Source organism: Drosophila bipectinata, chromosome XL (assembly GCF_030179905.1).
Source record: "Drosophila bipectinata strain 14024-0381.07 chromosome XL, DbipHiC1v2, whole genome shotgun sequence".
NCBI lineage: Eukaryota > Metazoa > Arthropoda > Insecta > Diptera > Drosophilidae > Drosophila > Drosophila bipectinata.
Window position 1 is genome coordinate 19,315,929 of NC_091734.1, and position 19,484 is coordinate 19,335,412.

The 19,484-nt window shown below is 38.1% G+C and overlaps 1 protein-coding gene across 1 annotated transcript in view; it reads left to right on the forward strand.

The window, feature by feature from the left end:
- The window catches only part of Lcch3 (Ligand-gated chloride channel homolog 3), a 623,958-nt gene that overhangs the window by 111,933 nt on the left and 492,541 nt on the right, over nucleotides 1–19,484 (forward strand). The window contains exon 2 of the mRNA XM_070282243.1: nucleotides 2,385–2,578. Within this exon, the coding sequence (XP_070138344.1) occupies nucleotides 2,502–2,578 (77 nt within the window). The 5' untranslated portion in view covers nucleotides 2,385–2,501. The remainder of the gene's footprint in view (nucleotides 1–2,384; nucleotides 2,579–19,484) is intronic.

Consider the following 19,484-nt stretch of genomic DNA (forward strand, 5'->3'; position numbering starts at 1 on the left):
TAATTATAAAGTGCAATATAGATTAAGTTATTATAGTATATCCCTCTCGTGGATTGAGACCTTGTCGTGGTGAGGGGGCTGAGTATGTAAGGATTCATAATAAATATCACGGAAACCAGCATCAATCCTTTGTTTTAATTAGTATATAAAAAAGAAATAAATCTACCACAGATTCAAAATGAAAAGTAATATTTAATAAGTCTATTGTCTCAAAAGTTGGCATAACCATTATGTAAAAGTTCGAGGGGTTCAAAGTTTGGAGATTTATTGATGATGGCTATGATAGACATATTCGATGATTGAATACAGTAAGTAAAAATGTTACTATATGTACCAGTTCTCAATAAAAATTCTAAATTACGTTTAAAATGTGAAGAAAACTCCAAAGTTATAGCGTTTCGGATCGTTCAGATATATAGAAGTTTTAAGATATAGTCGGTCGATCGCTATGAAATTTTTTTAATAAACGAAAGGTGTGGCAAACTCCCTAACTTTAAAAACACCAAAGTTATGACATTTCCAATAAATCAGTTATATGGCAGCTATCAGATATAGCCGACCGATCCTTAAGAAATTTTGATAGGTCAAATAGATTGATCTACCAAAACTCGATTGAAACCAAAAAAAGAATCTTTTGTTTCTACTTTATATCTTCAAAAACACGAAAGTTAGGTAATTATCGATCTGTACGAAGTTGCACCTTTCTATCTTCAAAAAAACAAAAGTTGCGTCAGTTAAACGGCAGCTATAGGATATAGTCGGCCAATTTATATGAAATTTAATAAGTAGTATTATTTTAATAGAAAAAATAATAAATAAAAAATAGAATCCATAGAAAATCCCAACTTTCTACCTCGAAAAACACCAAAATTATGCCATTTCCAATCAATCGGTTATATGGCAGCTATAGGATATAGTCGGCCGATCCTTATGCAATTTGGTAGCTCGTATTCTTTTGCCAAAAATAGAATTCGTACAAAATCCGAACTCTCTAACGCTAAAAAAACCCGGAGTTAAAGCATTTCCAATGAATCAGTTATATGGCAGCTTTAAGATATAGTCGGCCGATCCTAATGAAATTTGGAAGGTTGGATCAACTGACCAAAAATAGAATCTGCACTAAGTTTCAGCTTTCTATATTCAAAAACACAAAAGTTGGGTCATTTCCGATCGTTCAGTTATATGGCAGCTATAAGATATAGTCGGCCGATCCTAATGAAATTTGGAAGGTTGGATCAACTGACCAAAAATAGAATCTGTATTAAATTCCAGCTTTCTATCTTCAAAAACACAAAAGTTGGGTCATTTCCGATCGTTCAGTTATATGGCAGCTATAAGATATAGTCGGCCGATCCTAATGAAATTTGGAAGGTTGGATCAACTGACCAAAAATAGAATCTGTATTAAATTTCAGTTTTCTATCTTCAAAAACACAAAAGTTGGGTCATTTCCGATCGTTCAGTTATATGGCAGCTATAGGATATAGTCGGCCGATCCTTATAAAATTTGGCATGTCGTAATTTTTTACCAAAAATAGCTTTCATGTCAAATTTGAACTCTCTAACTCTAAAAACACCAAAGTTATACCATTTCCGATCAATTAGTTATATGGCAGCTTTAGGATATAGTCGGCCGATCCGGGCCGTTCCGACTTATATACTGCGTGCAAAGGAAAGGAAAGAAGGGTGTGTGCAAAGATTCAAGACGATAGCTTCAAAACTGAGAGACTAATTCGCGTAGAAACGGACAGACAGACAGACAGACAGACGGACAGACGGACAGACGGACATGCTCATATCAACTCAGGAGGTGATCCTGATCAAGAATATATATACTTTATAGGGTCGGAGATGTCTCTTTCACTGCGTTGCACACTTTTGACCAAAATTATAATACCCTCTGCAAGGGTATAAAAATAATTCCTACTAGGTCTCTTCAAAAGTTCCAAATCACCAAATCCAAAATCGCACTATGTTTTTTGGAGCTCTTTTTTTTTTCACTGCGGAAGGCTACCCAAACACAGATCATAAAGTCGATAACTTAAATGTTATAAGACTAGCTTGCGTAGAAGCAGACAGACCGACATGTTTATATCGACTCATCAGGTTATCATGAACAAGAATATATACACTTTATAGTGTCGGACATGTCTCCTTTACTGCGTTGCTCTCTTTTTACCTTATAATTGGTCAAAATTATATATATAACCCCCTGCAATAACAACAATTTATAACAATTTATAACAAATGGATAATCAATTAAAAACCACAATTAATTACACAGGCATACAAATTTATATTTTTTCGTATTTCGTTTTAATATAAAGCAGATCGATTAAGAAATATTTTTTTTCTTTTCATCGTACCTTCAACCAAAATAAAAAGGATATAAATATCGCTGGCCAAAATTTCACCAAGTGAATATAAAGGAAAGGATATTATGGATATAATGGAAAGTAACCAAAATCAAGTATTATTATAAGTTTTAAAAAATCAATTGAAATGATCCGTTTCCTGCACATTGGAGTTCAATATAGTCTATTTTGTATCCTTATATTTGGCCAGTCGCATCTAGTTCGGTACGTAACAACTTTTTATCGTAATTATTTTTAATTTAAGTTGATATAATACCCCCTTAAATGTAATAAATATGACGTCAAACCCTTAGTGATATATACCTTTTGTATCCAACCCATGTTTAAATGTAAAAATCGTAAAAATCAGCAATATAAAGCTGTTTAAAGTGTTATTGTTTTAATCAGTGGTGAACACACAAATAACATTCACAGGTTATACTTGATTTTGTTTTCGAATATGTAGAATTCTCCCGTAAGCACACTAATATTTACAATCGTTTTAAGTAGTTCGATAAGTACTAAGCGTCACCTAGGAATCTAACGGGATTTTCTAAAAATAGATTTGAAGATGTGAACAGATGTTCATTTGTAAAATTCAGCTGCGCGCAACACGAATAGCCGAACTTTGAAGTGGTCAGATCATTATTTACGTGCTCAAATTCAAATTATTTGTAATGGATTTTGAAGTTGAAGGTATTTTCTATAAAATGAGATACATTTTGATATATTAATAATAATTATTGTTATTATTTTATTACTATGAACTAATACATGTTTTTTGCCCATATTTTGAACGTCTTTCTCATGTTTAGCTAAAGTTTTAGTAATGATCCCACAATATTCTACAATTCGTTTATATACCAATGTGTTTGTCGGTCTCCAAAGGTAACAAATGTGTAAACCTATGTATATGTATGTATGTATGTATGTATGTATGTATATTTGCCTATGTCCCTAATATCGTAAAAATACTAGCACCATATCAACATATCACTTTTGCCGTATATTTACTTGTTATGCTGTTGCTCTGTATTCGTGTGTCATGCTAGTGTTTACCTTTCCAAAACTATTTGTTCATTCACTAATAGTTTTTATTTTGTTTGATATTCCCTTGCATTTAATTTTAATAGGTTCTTCTTGTGTGTGTTTGCACGATCTTATATTTTTAATTTATGGTGCGGCGAAAACATCAAATGACGGTAATACGGCATGAAGGTTTTTTAGTGATACAAAATTGTCTGCTGATATAACAGGATTGGATGAACATGTTTAGAGAGATGTGCAAAATTACTGCAATGCATGGCATCTGGATATAAAATAAATACCGAAAAATTTGGAAGCTTTGCACTTGACACAAAATAAATTTTACCCATGGTATTACCCTCTACCTTCAGTTCACAAAGTTTTAGTCCACGGTCCGGAAATTATAAATTATGCGCTTGTTTCGATAGGAGAATTATCTGATGAAGCTGCCGAATTAAAAAAAAATCCTAAAAATAAAGACATAAAAAAATTTAGACAATATCATACTAGGAAAATGTCACGAGTTGACACAAATAGGGATTTATTTTATAGATTGCTCTTAAGTTCTGACCCTTTCATAACTGGATCTTGGAAAAAAATTTTTTTTAGAAATTGGACCATCTTTTTGTATGGGAAGATATAGCTGAGCTATAAGATATAGTTATCCGATTTGAACCAAATTTGGTAAGGATATATATACCTGCACCAAACACATAATCTGTGAGACTGGTTAAGATATCTATAAAAACAAAGTTTTTCATACTAAATGTTGATTTTAAACAGATTGTTCCTATGGTAGCTGTAGGATATAGACGTCCTTATACCTTATAGAGGACCCTCATGAGAAGACAGAGCGTGGAAACTGTTGGGTATATCACAGAAGTAGAACTAAGCAAGAAAGTACAAAATGAAGGGACAGAGTAAAATGAAAAGAAGAGGGAGATAAATAAAGAGAGGAAAATGAATAAAGTGTATCTAGTAGGTAAGTTTCTTAAGGAGTTATATACCTTTTTTATTTTCAAAAAATCGAAAATTTTTTTATTGCTTTATCTTGAAGAACAACTCCTTGAGAATATTTTCCCAAATTTTCGTAGAGATTGGAGCAGTAGAAAAAAAGTTACAGCGCTCCTAACCGTGCGCCTCATTGCGGCCTTGAACTGAACTTGAAACTTTAAACGCGAATATCTCGAAAAGGTGTTTCTTGAAAAATGACTTTGCGGTGACATGAATTGGCGGAAAACTACTGAACCGATTCACTTCAAATTTTTTTTAATATGTTCGTAATGAAATTCTTCTGTGCTTGAACGATCGACTTTTCACGCACAAACTTTTTTTTCGCCAAAATGAATTTTTTAGTGAGATTTCTAGAGACAAAAAAGTTTATTTTTAGCATAAAACGTTCCCGTATGAATAAAAAAAATAAAAATTGTAAAATCGATCGTTCAAGCACAAGGAAATACACTAAACTAATGAAATTTTTTAAAACGCAGTGGTAGTGGACCTGCCAGGCAAAAAACCATGCTGGTTGGGGGATATAAAATTGCGAGCCAGAAAAGTCAATTTTTTAGTTACTATCCGCTCCAGTATCTTAGCGACGTTGCAAATTTTGGCTATAGGTCGATAGTTGGTAACATCACACCTACTGCCACCTTTGTGAATAGGCGTTATAGAAGTAATCTTCCACCGGTGGGGGAATCTACCAGAAGAGAGCGAAAAGGAGAACAGCAGTTGAAGGGGAGTAGAAAGAGAAGCGATACTCCTCTTAAGAAAGAATGGGGAGATACCGTCCACGTCAGGTGTGAGCGACTCGGTCAAATGTCCAGTGGCTTCAACTAGGTCACCGTCCAAAACGTCCATGTTACTCACATTAAGAAAAGGCTCAATGCTAAGAAGAGTTTCATGATCACTCCAAGGAACCTTCGGCTCCAAGTTAGAGGCAAAGTATTTTGCAAAAAGATCAGAAACGCCCTGATCCGAGTCGGCTGCTAAATTACCATAACATATGGATGAAGGTATGTCCGATTTTGACTTTTTGCTGTTAACAAACCGCCAAAAAGCTTTAGGATTGGATCGAAGGCTAGCTTCGACATCGGATATATACTGATTGTAGAGAAACTTATTAAGGAAATTAAATCCCCGCTTAAATTGCCAGTACAGCTCTCCTGCTCGAGACTCCCCTGTCATTATAAATCTTTTGTAATGCTTATCCCTTCTATTCTTTAAGTTTTTTAAACCTTTTGTATACCAGGGTAGCCTATAGGATCTTTGTACCCTCACAGGGGCATAAGTATCAATAATATTAAAAAGGGCAACCAAGAACTTAGTATAACAATCATCGATTGAGCCATCCAAAAAAAGGGAAACCCAATCAAAGGCTGAAATAGAGGCATAAATAAGTGACAAGTTAGTATCATTCAGATGATAATATGGAATGGGGGAAGCAGAAGGCAAAAAACTATAAAACTCAATATTAATTACCAACGGCTTGTGGTGCATATCACAAGGACTTAATGGTACATTGCATAATTCTACTTTACTATTAATCAAATTATTTAAAAATATAAGATCAAGAATTTTGGATAAATCATTAAAAATATTATTTACTTGGGAGAGGCCCAGACTAAAAATATCATCTAAAACTACAATTTCATGACTCTGGTAGCATGCAGGGAGATTCCGGGTCCCAAGACCAGACAATGGAGCTCAGGTTTAAATCGCCAGCTACCATCAAAGCGGTAGGGTCCGACGTTCTAGCACAGACACTAGTGATGTTTTCCATGATATATACTAAATGCGCTGTTCGGAGGGATGTATGATGCAATGATGACGAACGGGCCATGGAAGCCCTGGATTGAATCAACAAGCTGATCCAGTATAGGGTCGGCCACCGGAAGGCGCAGTGGTGTAGCCTGAAGAGATCGACGGATAGCGATGATCACACCTCCACCTCGCTCACACTGGGTACTGAATGCATCTCGGTCCTTTCGAAATACATGGTACAAATTAGGCTCGAAGAACTCAGAGGAGCTGAATTTGTCATTGAGCCACGTTTCCACAAGGATGATTACATCAAAATCGCAGGCAGAAGAATTGAGGAATACCATCCGGGTCTTGGTTCTCATTCCCGATATATTTTGGAATAGAACTTTTAGGCTTTTATTAGGGTCCAAGGACGACGAGTAGCTACAGTCCAAACTGGGAATTGGACGGCAAGGCGGTGATGGTGAAAGTGCACTCCTGGTGCTGGTGCATCTGGAGGCATATCCAATACGCAGAGCTTGCAAAATAGCCGACAAGGACACATAGAAATTTCCATTAGACTCATCAGTAGACCTGCGATTTTTAGTCTGGGCCTCTCCCAAGTAAATAATATTTTTAATGATTTATCCAAAATTCTTGATCTTATATTTTTAAATAATTTGATTCCGTGCCAGGTGAAAACATTGAGCGTTCATAGTCAGGCACATCCAAACGCAGCAAAGATCCACCCACGGGTCCAAAACGTAAATAATCATCTTCCATCGGCGAAAAGAAAGCACCAGCGAGTGGCCCAGCGAAAAGAGATAAAATAAGCGATGCGCTGCCAACGTCTCGATTACCATCGTCTTGTTGTTGCTGGGCATCCACAAGTGAAGATAAGAAATAAACAACTCGCCTTGAAAAAAGTTGTTGTTGTTGAAGAATATCGATCAGCAAACGAAGCCAATTATTGGAGGAATTGAAGACAGCGTCAACCGTTACCATGAACGCCCACGCCGATTGTTGTTGGTAGCGCAGGAGAGAGCAATCGGGGTGACGAACTGCAGCTTGAGAAGAATAAGATGTAACGGCGACAGCGGTGCCGCTTACTGGGGGTTTTTTGAAGATTGCAAATGCGGTTAAGGTAGAATCGCCGGGAGGTCAATAACCTTAGCCGGCTCTCTATGAACAAACCGGCTGACTTTTACCGACATAGGCCAAAAATCGTCATTAAAGACTGTTGGGAAATTTTGCTCTGGAACTCCCAATTTAAAATTGACGAACTTGAGGGCGTTGATGTCAGCATCCTTTTTGATCAGCCTAGCACAGACTAAATCATTGGGCTCCACGTTCAGCTTATCTGCGACAAATTTGCACAGTGCATCCGGTTGGGTAGACGTCGCGAATTTACCCACATTGTTGAGCGCAACTGGGAGCTTGTCCCACAATGCGCCTATTAGGGTTGATCCGCTTCTTCTTCGGGACAGCCCCCTTAGATGCCGTTGGGGCCTGCCCCAGAGTAGCCTTTATGCTCCCAGTGCTGGTGGGCATAGCAGGGGGAGCAACAACTTGCACCCCAGCCGAGGAGGCGCGTCCAGCGGGCACAGCCGCTCCATTTACCAGGGCTAGGTCAACTTTGGCATTAAGGCTTTCGAAGCGGGACTCCAGATCTAGAACTTTATGATTTAGCTCATCAATTTTGGAATGCGAATCATTTCCAATGACGCAGCTATCACATTGCCACATTAAGTTCGGAATGTTAATAAGTAGTTTTATAGCCTCCGAGGGCAAATCAACACAAGTGGTGTGATAGGCACGCCGGCAGATCGACGCGCACCGAACGGCCTCACACCCACGAAGTTGGGTAGCAGTAACTTCTGCACTGCACTCGGTGCAAACGAGAGGCGACATGAGCGAAAAAGTAGACGTCCGAACTCAAAGAAAGCTAGATGAAGACTGAACTCTTTTGACTCTTTTTTTCGAAATTAAAAATAAATTATAAGGTAAATAAATTAAAAAAAAAATTATAAAATTTTTTGTAAAAAGATGAATCAGAATTAACTCCAACATAATTGGAAAATGCGTATGTTTTTTTTAAATACATTAAAATGTCTTAAATACCTCGAAATACCTTGTGTACCTCATAGTGAAATCTTTAAGCTTCACGGCGCGAGCTAGGAATTCATTTTAGACACATGGTTTCATGGTGAAATTTTCTTAGAATTCTTCGTAGATTCCGATTATGGGGGACGATTTTCAGGATTTTTTGGACAGGAACAAATTGATCCGCCCTCAGGGCCGTAGCTAGCATGGGGCAGGTGGGGCGGTGCCCCAGGGCCCCCGAAGGGAAGGGGCCCCACCGGGGCAAAAGACTTCCGTATAGGAGGCCCCAAATTTACTTGTAGCCCCAGGGCCCCCGAGGCTCTAGCTACGGCCCTGCCCGCCCTAATATACATACATGTATATGCAGGTCCGTCGAGAGGGAATTTCGGGCCCGGGGGGTACAATTCACGGGCCCCCATAAAATAGAAAATAATTTTGAAAATAACGAAAATTATGTTGAATTTTGTTAATGTATAGATACATATTTATATATAAAAAATAGCGATATGAAGTCTGTTCCAGAACTTTGGAATAAAAAAGATTGAGAAAGTTTCAAATATATTTTATTTCTACTACTACTTGAATGATAAAGATCAATATAAAAATTATAGTGTAATGTGAAATTCTATTTTCTGACAAAAATAAAGTGTTGCGAAATGGACACAATATTCGAGAATAGCGTGAACACAAAGGTAAGGACTCGTAATATGACGGTTATAAAAAAAAGACTAATTTTCAAGTTATCGTCGCTATCACGGTTAGTTTTTATCCACTTAAATTGGCTATTGCCGCTTTTGCAGAGGCAAAAGAATCAATTATTACGCTGAAATCCAACTGCTTTGTTAACTCCGACTCCAAACATAAAATCGCCAGACCAGTTGGACGCTCTTGTGTAGAACAAGATCTGTGAAAGTTTTTAACTCGCGATAAAACACTGAAGGAGCGTTCTCCACTAGCGAAACTAACAGGGAGAGTACAAAAAATTCTCAAAGTAACAAAGACATTTGGAAAAAGATTCTGAAGATTTTTTGAGTACAGAGCGTTCAGCAATGCAAATGGAGGAAGGTTATTTTCAAAATTATTTACATATACATATATGTTTGAGATGGACGATTTTATCTTTTAACTCTTCGGAAACATCAGCTACGTACTTCTTCGTAAATTCTCCGGCAGACGTTTGGAGAGTATCTTCATCTAACGTGGTGAATTTCCATAAAAAAGAGAACACTTCGTTCAAATTTTTGTTCTGGACTTGTGTCTTCATCATCCAAAAATACTTTTGTATTTTTTTCGAAATGTTGGTAAAGTTTCAGGAATGTTCCACCTTCTTGCAACATTCACTCAGAATGAAATCCCATCGATTTCATATGAACTGCAAATCTGAAAGGAGAGCCTTCAGATTGTCAACTTCAACGTCTATAGACTAAAGTAGCTCCTCTTGCTTGGACGACGTTTCTCTCATTAATAGCACCCAAAATTTTGAACCAAATCGACGACATCAAGATAAATTCAAACGAATTCATGTATTTTTGAATACCGTTGATGTCCCGGCAGTGGCGGATCTAGGGTTGCTGGCGCCCGGGGCAAAGCGAAAAATTCCGCCCCCTCCCAATTTGCTGCACGAATAACATTAGGAGTATTTTAAGTGTAAATAGGTTATTAATTATTAAAAGTTTATATGTTTGATGAATTGTATTTCATATCGATTCTTTTGTCAGTTACAACGGAAAAAACATTATTATTTGTGTTTATACAAGACAAAAAAATATTACTTTTGGAATAGAACTTTTCTGGCCTTGATTGCCGCAAATTCAGCAATAATATCATTGTAGTCAAGTGATGCTGCTACTTAATTTTCGATAGATAGTATAGCTAAATTTGACAGCCTGTCTTGGTTCATGGTTGTGCGAAGATAAGATTTTATCAATTTCAGTTTACTGAATGATCGCTCACACGAAGCCACGGACAATGCTAGAGTCAGCAACATTTTCAATGCCGTCACAAGTCTTTTGTACGCCTCTAACCCCAACGATGAAATATACAATAGTATTCCTTTTGGAGTGAGATCAAGACTTTCTCCCTTTTTATTGGCCCTTTTCAGAAGAAAAATGACATCTTTGATATCGTGAAATATTTCCGTACCATTTAAATCATTAGAATAAATTTTAGCTAATGATTTGCATTTATCGTTAACTTCCAATAGTTTTCTATTCAAAACTTCTTTATCGTCATCAAGATATTCTTTGAAGTTGAAGAAAAATCCGAAGCGCTCATTAAGCACTCTCAAGCTAGCAAAACGAGTAGAAACTTCGATTGAAAGGCTGTCCAAAATTTCAACTAAAAAGCGACTTGTTTCTTCGTAGGTGTCGAGCGCAGCGTCATCAGCAAGTAAACCTGGCATCTTACGTTTCTTGATTCTTCTCTTCGAAATCGTTACGCCCATTTCTTCACACCGTTTTTTACTTTTCAATATGACTGTGTCGCAAAGACTAACTCTCCACTCTTTTATCTGGTCTGACAATGTCTCAAGTAATTTTGTCGCTTCGTATATGGTGATCCCTTTGGTTTGGAACATTTTCTGCATTCTGTCAATAAAAGGGAGGATCTCTGCCCATAAGAGGAGCAGAACCAGGAAATCAAATTTTTTAACAGCACCAATGACAAGTGCTGCATCTTGTGTCCCCGGTTTCAGAAGAGGTATCTCGGAGTATTCTTAGAGCTGTTATTACTTCATCAAGTTGGGTAAATAAAGTATTTTCTGCTGCTGCGTTGGCACTCCATCTAGTATCAGACTGACGTTTGACTGTGATTGTGATGTGTTGTTTCAAGACATCCCATCTATGAGTCGATTTTGAAAGGAAGGTATATTCTCGTTCTACTGTTCCGAAGAATGTAACTGCCTGGGCATTAACATTAGCTGCATGCACTCCCACCAAGTTCAGCGAATGATTATTACAAGGAATGAATGTTGCCAATGGGTTCCGATCTAAGATTCTTTACTGCACCCCAGAAGAAGTACCAGCTATTGTTGCTTGATTATCGTAAGCTTGGCCTCTGGAGTTATTGACATCTAACCCATCATTTTCGAGCTTACTCATGATTTCATTTGTCATTCCTTCTGCGTCTTTCATCTTTAGAGGGATAAAATCGATGAATGATTCTTAAATCTCAACAGAATTCTTTTTCACTTCAACGTATCTTATGATCTGAGCCATTTGTTCTTCATGACTAGAATCTGGAGTTGTATCAAAAGAAATGCTGTAGTATACCGCATCATTAACGGCATTTATGATGGATTTTCTAACTTTGTTGCCTAGCAGCGCAATGATTTCGTTCTGAATGTTGTGAGAAAAATATGATAGATGTCCCTTATTAACAGAAACCGATTCCACGCGAGCTTTCATCACAGAATCAAATTTGCTCAGATATTTTATAAGAGCAAGGAAATTTCCTGGATTTTGATCTTCAGAAACGGATTCTTGGTGTCCTCTTAGTGCCAAATTCTGCTTTGCGAGTGTTTGTATTGTGGCAATAATACGCTCGAGAATATCCCTCCATACTTTTGTTTCATTTCGGATCTGCTGTTGACGACGATCGTCGAGAAGTCCTGCCTTCTTCAAAGAGCGTTCCATAACCTTCCATTCTAGAATGTTTGTGATGTGTTTGTTGAAACCAAGCCTTATTCAATGATCTTCCAGAATCATCTTGATAAAATGAACCATTTTTATTCTGTAGAGATTCTGTTCCAGTATTGACAATCGAATCACGAAACGATTGTAAAATTTTCCCGGGCCAAGAACCTATGTCTTTGTTTATAGATAGTTCAATATTCTCTGTTCCTGTATTTTCCTGTGATAAATCAGTCTCCTAGAAAAAATCTGTCACTGAAAAAAATTGTTCCCACTTTCATATTAATGTTATCTGGCTTTTAAAAATCAGTAGCATTTCATACCACGTTTTCTTCAACGCTTATAACATGTTTTTTTTTGTTCACTATCAATTCCAATAGATGATTGTCCAGCGTTTTCTATCTCCGGAATCTCCTTTGATAAAGATTCCACCTGAATAAAAAATCAATTTGGTTCATTAAAAAAAAAATTACAACATATTCCAAATATTGCCCCACCTGTCATCATACCTCATTTTCAATATCGCTTGTACACTCGTCTTGTACACTCGTAACACGTATACTGCTCGCTCTCTCTCTTTTTAAGCAAGAAAGTTTATTATGACGTTTCGAGCGTCCCTTTTTCTTTTGATCACATCATACAACACTTACACTTGTATTCTATAGGGAGCGTTACATGCGCAGCGCGGCGGGAAAATATGTATTCTCGAAACATATATTGCTAGTCGGACTCGATTTAGCGCCTCTTAGATTCGGCGCCCCGGGCGCTTGCCCCTTTCGCCCCCCCTCCCCTAGATCCGCCACTGTGTCCCGGAGAGTCTCTGCGGTCAAATTGAGTTCCTTCACTTCGTCAAGTGCTTCTTGTATTCCAGAAAAGTGTTTCGTGAAAGGTTTAACGGCGTCAAGTCTTGCATACCATCGCGTATCGGACAAACTGTGAAGGAAAGAGGGAATTTTCTTTTGAGAAGTTCCCATCGTTGAGGGATTGCACTGAATATGTTATAACATTCCTTAATGACTTCGAAAAATGTTATAGCTTTTCGACAACATTCAGCGGAATGGACACCACAAAGATTCAGGCTGTGAGCTCTTCACGGTGAATAGACAGCGTATGGATTTTCTTCACAAATGATGCTTTGCGCCCCTTGGAACTAACCACTCATGTTTCTTGCGCTGTCATATCCTTGTTCCCGGCAGTCGATCAATGGAATATTATATTTGCCCAACGTTCCACAGATCAGGTTCGCGATGTCTCGACCAGTTTTTTTATTACAATCAGCAAATGTCAGGAATCTTTCCTTGATTGTAAATGTCCTTTCCTACGAAACGAAGGAAATGTCCTTTCCATCGAAACGATTTGTCGAAAAGGAAGGAAGCGCAGCACAAAAGTTGTTTTTTCCACATGCGAAGAATCAGGCGTTGAGTCAACAATCACAGCATAATATTTTGCATCTTCTAGTTCTTAAAAAATTTCTTCTTCTACATGTCGGGCACAAAGTTGTATGAATATGGTCTTGATTATTTTCGTGAGCTGGTAGCCTCTCGTACAGTTTTTTCCTCGTTTGGTTTTTGGAGTACCCTTCGGGATGACAAAGATGAGAACGACTTGCTGGAGTACTCAATCTAAATAGACGACATGGCAAAAAAAAAATGCTTCAAGAGTCCGACTCCAGACTAACCATTTCCGTTCAACTTTTTCTTTGTTTGGTAAATTTTTGAAAAGCAATAAAATTGGGAAGGGCTAATTTAATCGATCTCGAGGAAATTTTGTTGGCATTTTCTTATGACTACGACGGATAGCATCTTCAGTCAGTTGTGAATTCAAAATCTTATCTTTCACTGTGCCAATATCAAAATTGTTCAGTTTCTCTGCTCGGTCGGATTGTTCTTGAATTTCCGGAAACAATTCAGGGTTTTCCGAGCCATGTTCCTTATTGCTTTTTTCTGAAGAATTTCGGATCTTCCAAAGCTCCTATTGGTCCTGGTGATGGATTTGCTGCCATGAACTTGTCTGGTGGTTTTTCATTGTTTTCAGACAGTATACTTTGCTGTCGAGAAGAATTCGCTGGTGATTGGATCTTTAGATAAAAGTTTAGGGATGTCTGTTTTTTGCTCTTTTTTATTTTTTTCTTCTCGTGTTCTGCACGCTCTTTGCGCTTTTCAAAACCAGATTTGTGTTGTAAATTTTCCTAAAAAGAATGATTTTTCGGCAGAATTGCGTTCTTATCTTCATAAGTAATCAAATAATTTAAAAGTTATTTTGAGAATGTCATGTTGATTCAAGATATTCGTGAATTCTCTATAAGATTTTTTAGTGGATTATTCGTGTCATTGGAAACTTGTTTCGAAAATTACTCACGAAAAATCAGTCTCCGTATTGTAGGAATAAAATCTACCTACCTACCTACCATATCGGCTGCCCCCATCGGGAACGGGTACGGTCTGACATAAATGGGCTCCTCATCACCTCACGTTGGCGTCGTGCAGGCTCTTTAGAACTCAGTCTACGTCCGTATGTGGTCGTTTTCGTCTTCTGAGAAAACGATAACATCATCGACATAGACACAGCAAAACTTGCCAATCTGCTCTCGCAGTATGTCGTCGTTGGTTCTTCGGAAGATGCTGGCGGCATTCCTTAACCCGAATGGCAGTCGGCAAAACTCGTATTTTCCTCCGATTACGAAAAAGAAAGTTTTCTCACGGTCACGCTCTGCCAGTGTAATTTGATGGTAGCAAGACTTTAATACGAGCTTTGTAAAGTATTCGGCCTTGCCTTAATTCCCTAGTATCATTGAGATATGGCATGGGGTGCGATCTGGTACTGTCCTCTTGTTTAATTTTCGAAAGTCTAAACCCAGCCGCATTTTTCGGTTGCCAGATTTGTCGGTGACCTTTTGGTCTACTACCTACCATATCGGCTGCCCCCATCGGGAACGGGTACGGTCTGACATAAATGGGCTCCTCATCAACTGTTGTGAGGTAATGCCTCATTTGTGTTCGCAAAGGCATTTTTCCTGTCGCTTAGTATTTTTATACCCTTGCAGAGGGTATTATAATTTTGTCCAAAAGTGTGCAACGCAATGAAGGAGACATCTCCGACCCTATAAAGTATATATATTCTTGATCAGGATCACCTCCTGAGTTGATATGAGCATGTCCGTCTGTCCGTCTGTCTGTTTCTACGCAAACTAGTCTCTCAGTTTTAAAGCTATCGACTTGAAACTTTGCACACACCCTTCTTTCCTTTGCACGCAGTATATAAGTCGGAACGGCCGGGATCGGCCGACTATATCCTATAGCTGCCATATAACTGATTGATCGGAAATGGTATAACTTTGGTGTTTTTAGAGTTAGAGAGTTCTTATTTGACATGAGAGCTATTTTTGGCAAAATATTACGACATGCCAAATTTCATAAGGATCGGCCGACTATATCCTATAGCTGCCATATAACTGAACGATCGGAAATGACCCAACTTTCGTGTTTTTAAAGAGAGAAAGCTGGAACTTGGTACAGATTATATTTTTAGTCAGTTAATCCGATCTACCAAATTTCATAACGATCGGTTGACTATATCTTATAGCTGACATATAACTGTACGATCGGAAATGGTTTTTGGTAGAAATATGAACTTTCATATTTTTGAAGATAGAAGCTTGGCACTTTTTTTTAGATTTTTTATTGTAATTAATTGTTTTTATTATGATGTAATCATAAGGATCGGCCAACTATATCCGATGTTTGCGATATATATCCGGTTTTAGCTGCAAGGGTATATCAACTTCGGCTCCGCCCGAAGTTAGCTTTGCTTTCTTGTTAAAAATGTTTTCCTGACTGAATGTGGTGCATTCGAGCAGTCCACTTTAGTAAAATTTACGTTGGGGCATGATTGGAATTCTAGCTTTTCTACTACGAAGCCCCATTTGAGGTGGCCGAAAGCTAGGCAAAGCGATGCCCCTGCCTGTTTTAACAGGTCAAGACTAATGATGGCATCAAAGGAGGACAAATCTGGTAAGATGAGGAGCGTGGCCTTCAAGTTGAATAGGGATATGAATCATTTTTGTTTTATCGTGGTAACGCCATGGATAGAATGTATCGAAAATGGCACATCTACTCGGCGGAGGCCTTTCAACCCTTCATATTGACGTATAAAATTTTTTGACGCGCCCGTGTCTATTAAAAGCTTCATTTCTACACCCGCTACTCTTCGTCCGATAAGGGGCAAAGGGAATTTTCCCCTAAAAAATTAATGACGTCTGAATCATACTCTTAAACGGCGTCGGCGTCAATGTCCATGGGTTCGGGGGTACCTCCACTGCGTGGGGCAGAGTGTACTTGCACCGTGTGTTGTTTGGTGTAGTACGGATTCTTGCCAGTGCTTGTCTGGGCATTTGTCTGCGCAGGAGTCTGTCGGTATTGTTTTTTATCCTTGTCCTCCTGGTCTCTCGCTAATGAAGTCGCGAAGGAGTATCTCTCGTGGTTAGATTCCACTTCTTGCGCCAAAGCGAGAGCTGATGGCATATCTTACGGCTTTGCCGAAAATGGGACATCCGTAAGGCTGCGCTTGAGTCTCGAGATAAATACTCCGAGTGAGTCATCCCGGAATTCGTCGCATAATACTTTTGCCGCCGAGTCGTCGTATGATATGGTAGCTTTGTTCGTGGCGCAGTTCGTTTTCCCTACGTTGTCTTTCGATATAGTTTTCTTGAACGTCATTTGTTCCATGCTGAAAACCATGTCCGAGGATGTGAGTGCGCTAGCGTTTGGGCTTTTTGGTATGCAAAATCTGACCGGCCCTTAGTTCTCGGACTCAGGGTCACTGGAGAATGGCGTCGTATTTCTATACTGGTGGAAGGGATTGCTCATGTGGAGCTGCAACTTTAAAATAGAACAAAAACATTAATTCATGCTCGACTTGCATGCCCACAGATGCAATTGGGCTGGTGAGGGGGTCGCGGGGGCTGAGCCGCCACTTTAGTTATGTGTGCGAGCTCGACGAACTCTACATTTGCTTGCCAAGTAAAGACTAGGGGACTGGGCCTCCGCTATGACAAACAAAGAAAAATAAAAAACAAAAAAGGAAAACTTCGGACGGAGCCGAAGTAAATATACCCTTGCAGCTAAAACCGGATATATATGGCTAAAACCGGATGAAGGTGGCCGATCATTTTGAGAATATCTTAATATAACCAATTTATTACAATAAAAAATTAAAAAAAAAACCCAAGCTTCTATCTTCACACCAAAGAACACATCAAGAACACCAAAGTTGGTATTTTTACCAAATACAATTTCTGATCGTTCAGTTATATGGCAGCTTTTAGATATAGTCGGCCGATCGTCATGAAATTTGGAATATTATTTTGCCAAAAAAAGTCTAAAAGAAGAAAGGAAAGCTAACTTCGGGCGGAGCCGAAGTTGATATACCCTTGCAGTTAAAACCGGATATATATCGCAAACATCGGATATAATTGGCCGCTCCTTATGGGAATATGAATATATAATCCAATTTATTACAATACAAAATCTAAAAAAAGTCCCAAACTTCTATCTTCAAACATACCAAAGTTGGTATTTCTACCAAAAACCATTTCCGATCGTACAGTTATATGTCAGCTATAAGATATAGTCGGCCAATCGTTATGAAATTCGGTAGGTCGGATAAACTGACCAAAAATATAATCTGTACCAAGTTCCAGCTTTCTATCTTAAAGAACACGAAAGTTATATGGCAGCTATAGGATATAGTCGGCCGATCCTTACGAAATTTGGCATGTCGTATTTTTTTGCCAAAAATATGTGAAATGTGAAATTTGAACTCTCTAACTCTAAAAACACCGAAGTTATACCATTTCCGATCAATCAGTTATATGGCAGCTATAGGATATAGTCGGCCGATCCGGGCCGTTCCGACTTGTATACTGCGTGCAAAGGAAAGTAGGGTATGTGCAAAGTTTCAAGACGATAGCTTTAAAACTGAGAGACTAGTTCGCGTAGAAACAGACAGACGGACAGACAGACAGACGGACAGACGGACATGCTCATATCAACTCAGGAGGTGATCCTGATCAAGAATATATATACTTTATAGGGTCGGAGATGTCTCCTTCACTGCGTTGCACTGTGATAGGATAACTCCAGGGGATTGGTTTTAGTTGGTCTTTATTTGGAAGGGGCAGCAAAGGTGCCGCTCCATCATTTAGATGGAGCAGCTGAGGTGCCGCTCCAGCGATCAAAATGTCTCTGTTCTTTTACAATATTTCTTAAGTCTAAGAAAGGCTAAGTCTCGTAGCAGCGCTGCTCGCAGGCGGCGGCAGAGAGACGGCTATGTACTTATATATAAAGGAATATAATAATATATGTTGTTATGCGCTCTCAAGTGGAGGCGCGAGGGGTATGCATATGCTGACCGTTTGTTACGATTATGCTGACACTAGCACTTTCTGTGTGCGGGCTAAGGCATAACGATCGGTTCATATTTCGGCCACTTAGGGTTTATGACCGGGACTTTGGATTATGTAAACACTGCAACAAAGTGTTACAGTGCGCACCCTTTAAGTACTCTCGGTACAGTGGGTATTCAATATATGTGCATACTACATCTCCCTCCTTTTGAAAAATAACGTAATATAATAAAGTTATTTTTATAATAAAAATTTTTAATTAATACATTTTTTTATTTATTTGTTTTGTTTTATGTGGTTAGAATCATAGAAAATGAAATTATTAAAAGAATATGTGTATTTATTTATCTATGTATGTGTGTCTTTGTATGGCCATACTAAGTGCAATTTATGAAATAAAGATTTTTAATCTATCCTTATGAACTTTTTGTTTTTTATGTTTATTATTTGCTATTACTATGTTATCTCTATCTCCTATTTCCGTTACTATATACGGACCTGTATATTTAGGATCTAACTTATGACCTGTCTCGTTTTTTAATAAAACTTTGTCACCTACTCATATATCTATATCCCTTACTTTATGATCGTATAGTAGTTTATTTCTATTCTTATTTGCTTCTAACATAACTCTAGCTCTTTTATAGGCTATTTCTAATCTATACTTACTCTCCTTAGCATAGTCATCTATATTATATAGTGCTTCTACACTATCTATGCTATTAAAATGTTTTGGCAAATTACTTGTTTTACCGAATACTAGCTCATATGGACAATAAGTATGTGCCATAGAGGGGGTCGTGTTGAAACAGAAGACAAAATATTGAAGCCATACGTCCCAATCAGTTTTATCAGCCAATATGTAAGATCGTATGTATTCATTGAAAGTTCTATGACTTCTTTCTATTGTTCCAACTGTCTGGTGGTGTTGTGCTGTGGATGTAATATTTTCAATATTTAAATATTCGCACAAATCGTCTATAATTGAATTCTTATATTCTGTTCCCATGTCCGTAATGAACGTATTCATTGGACCGTACTTCAGGATAAAAGATTCAAATATTGCTTTAGCGACAGTATTGGCGTTTTTATTCGGAACAGGTATGGCAACTAAATACTTAGTTAAATCACATATTAAAGTGACTGCATACTCATTGCCATTTTCTGATTTTGGCAGTGGACCAATAGTGTCCACTATCACTCTGTCGAAAGCATTTATTGGTGTGTCTGT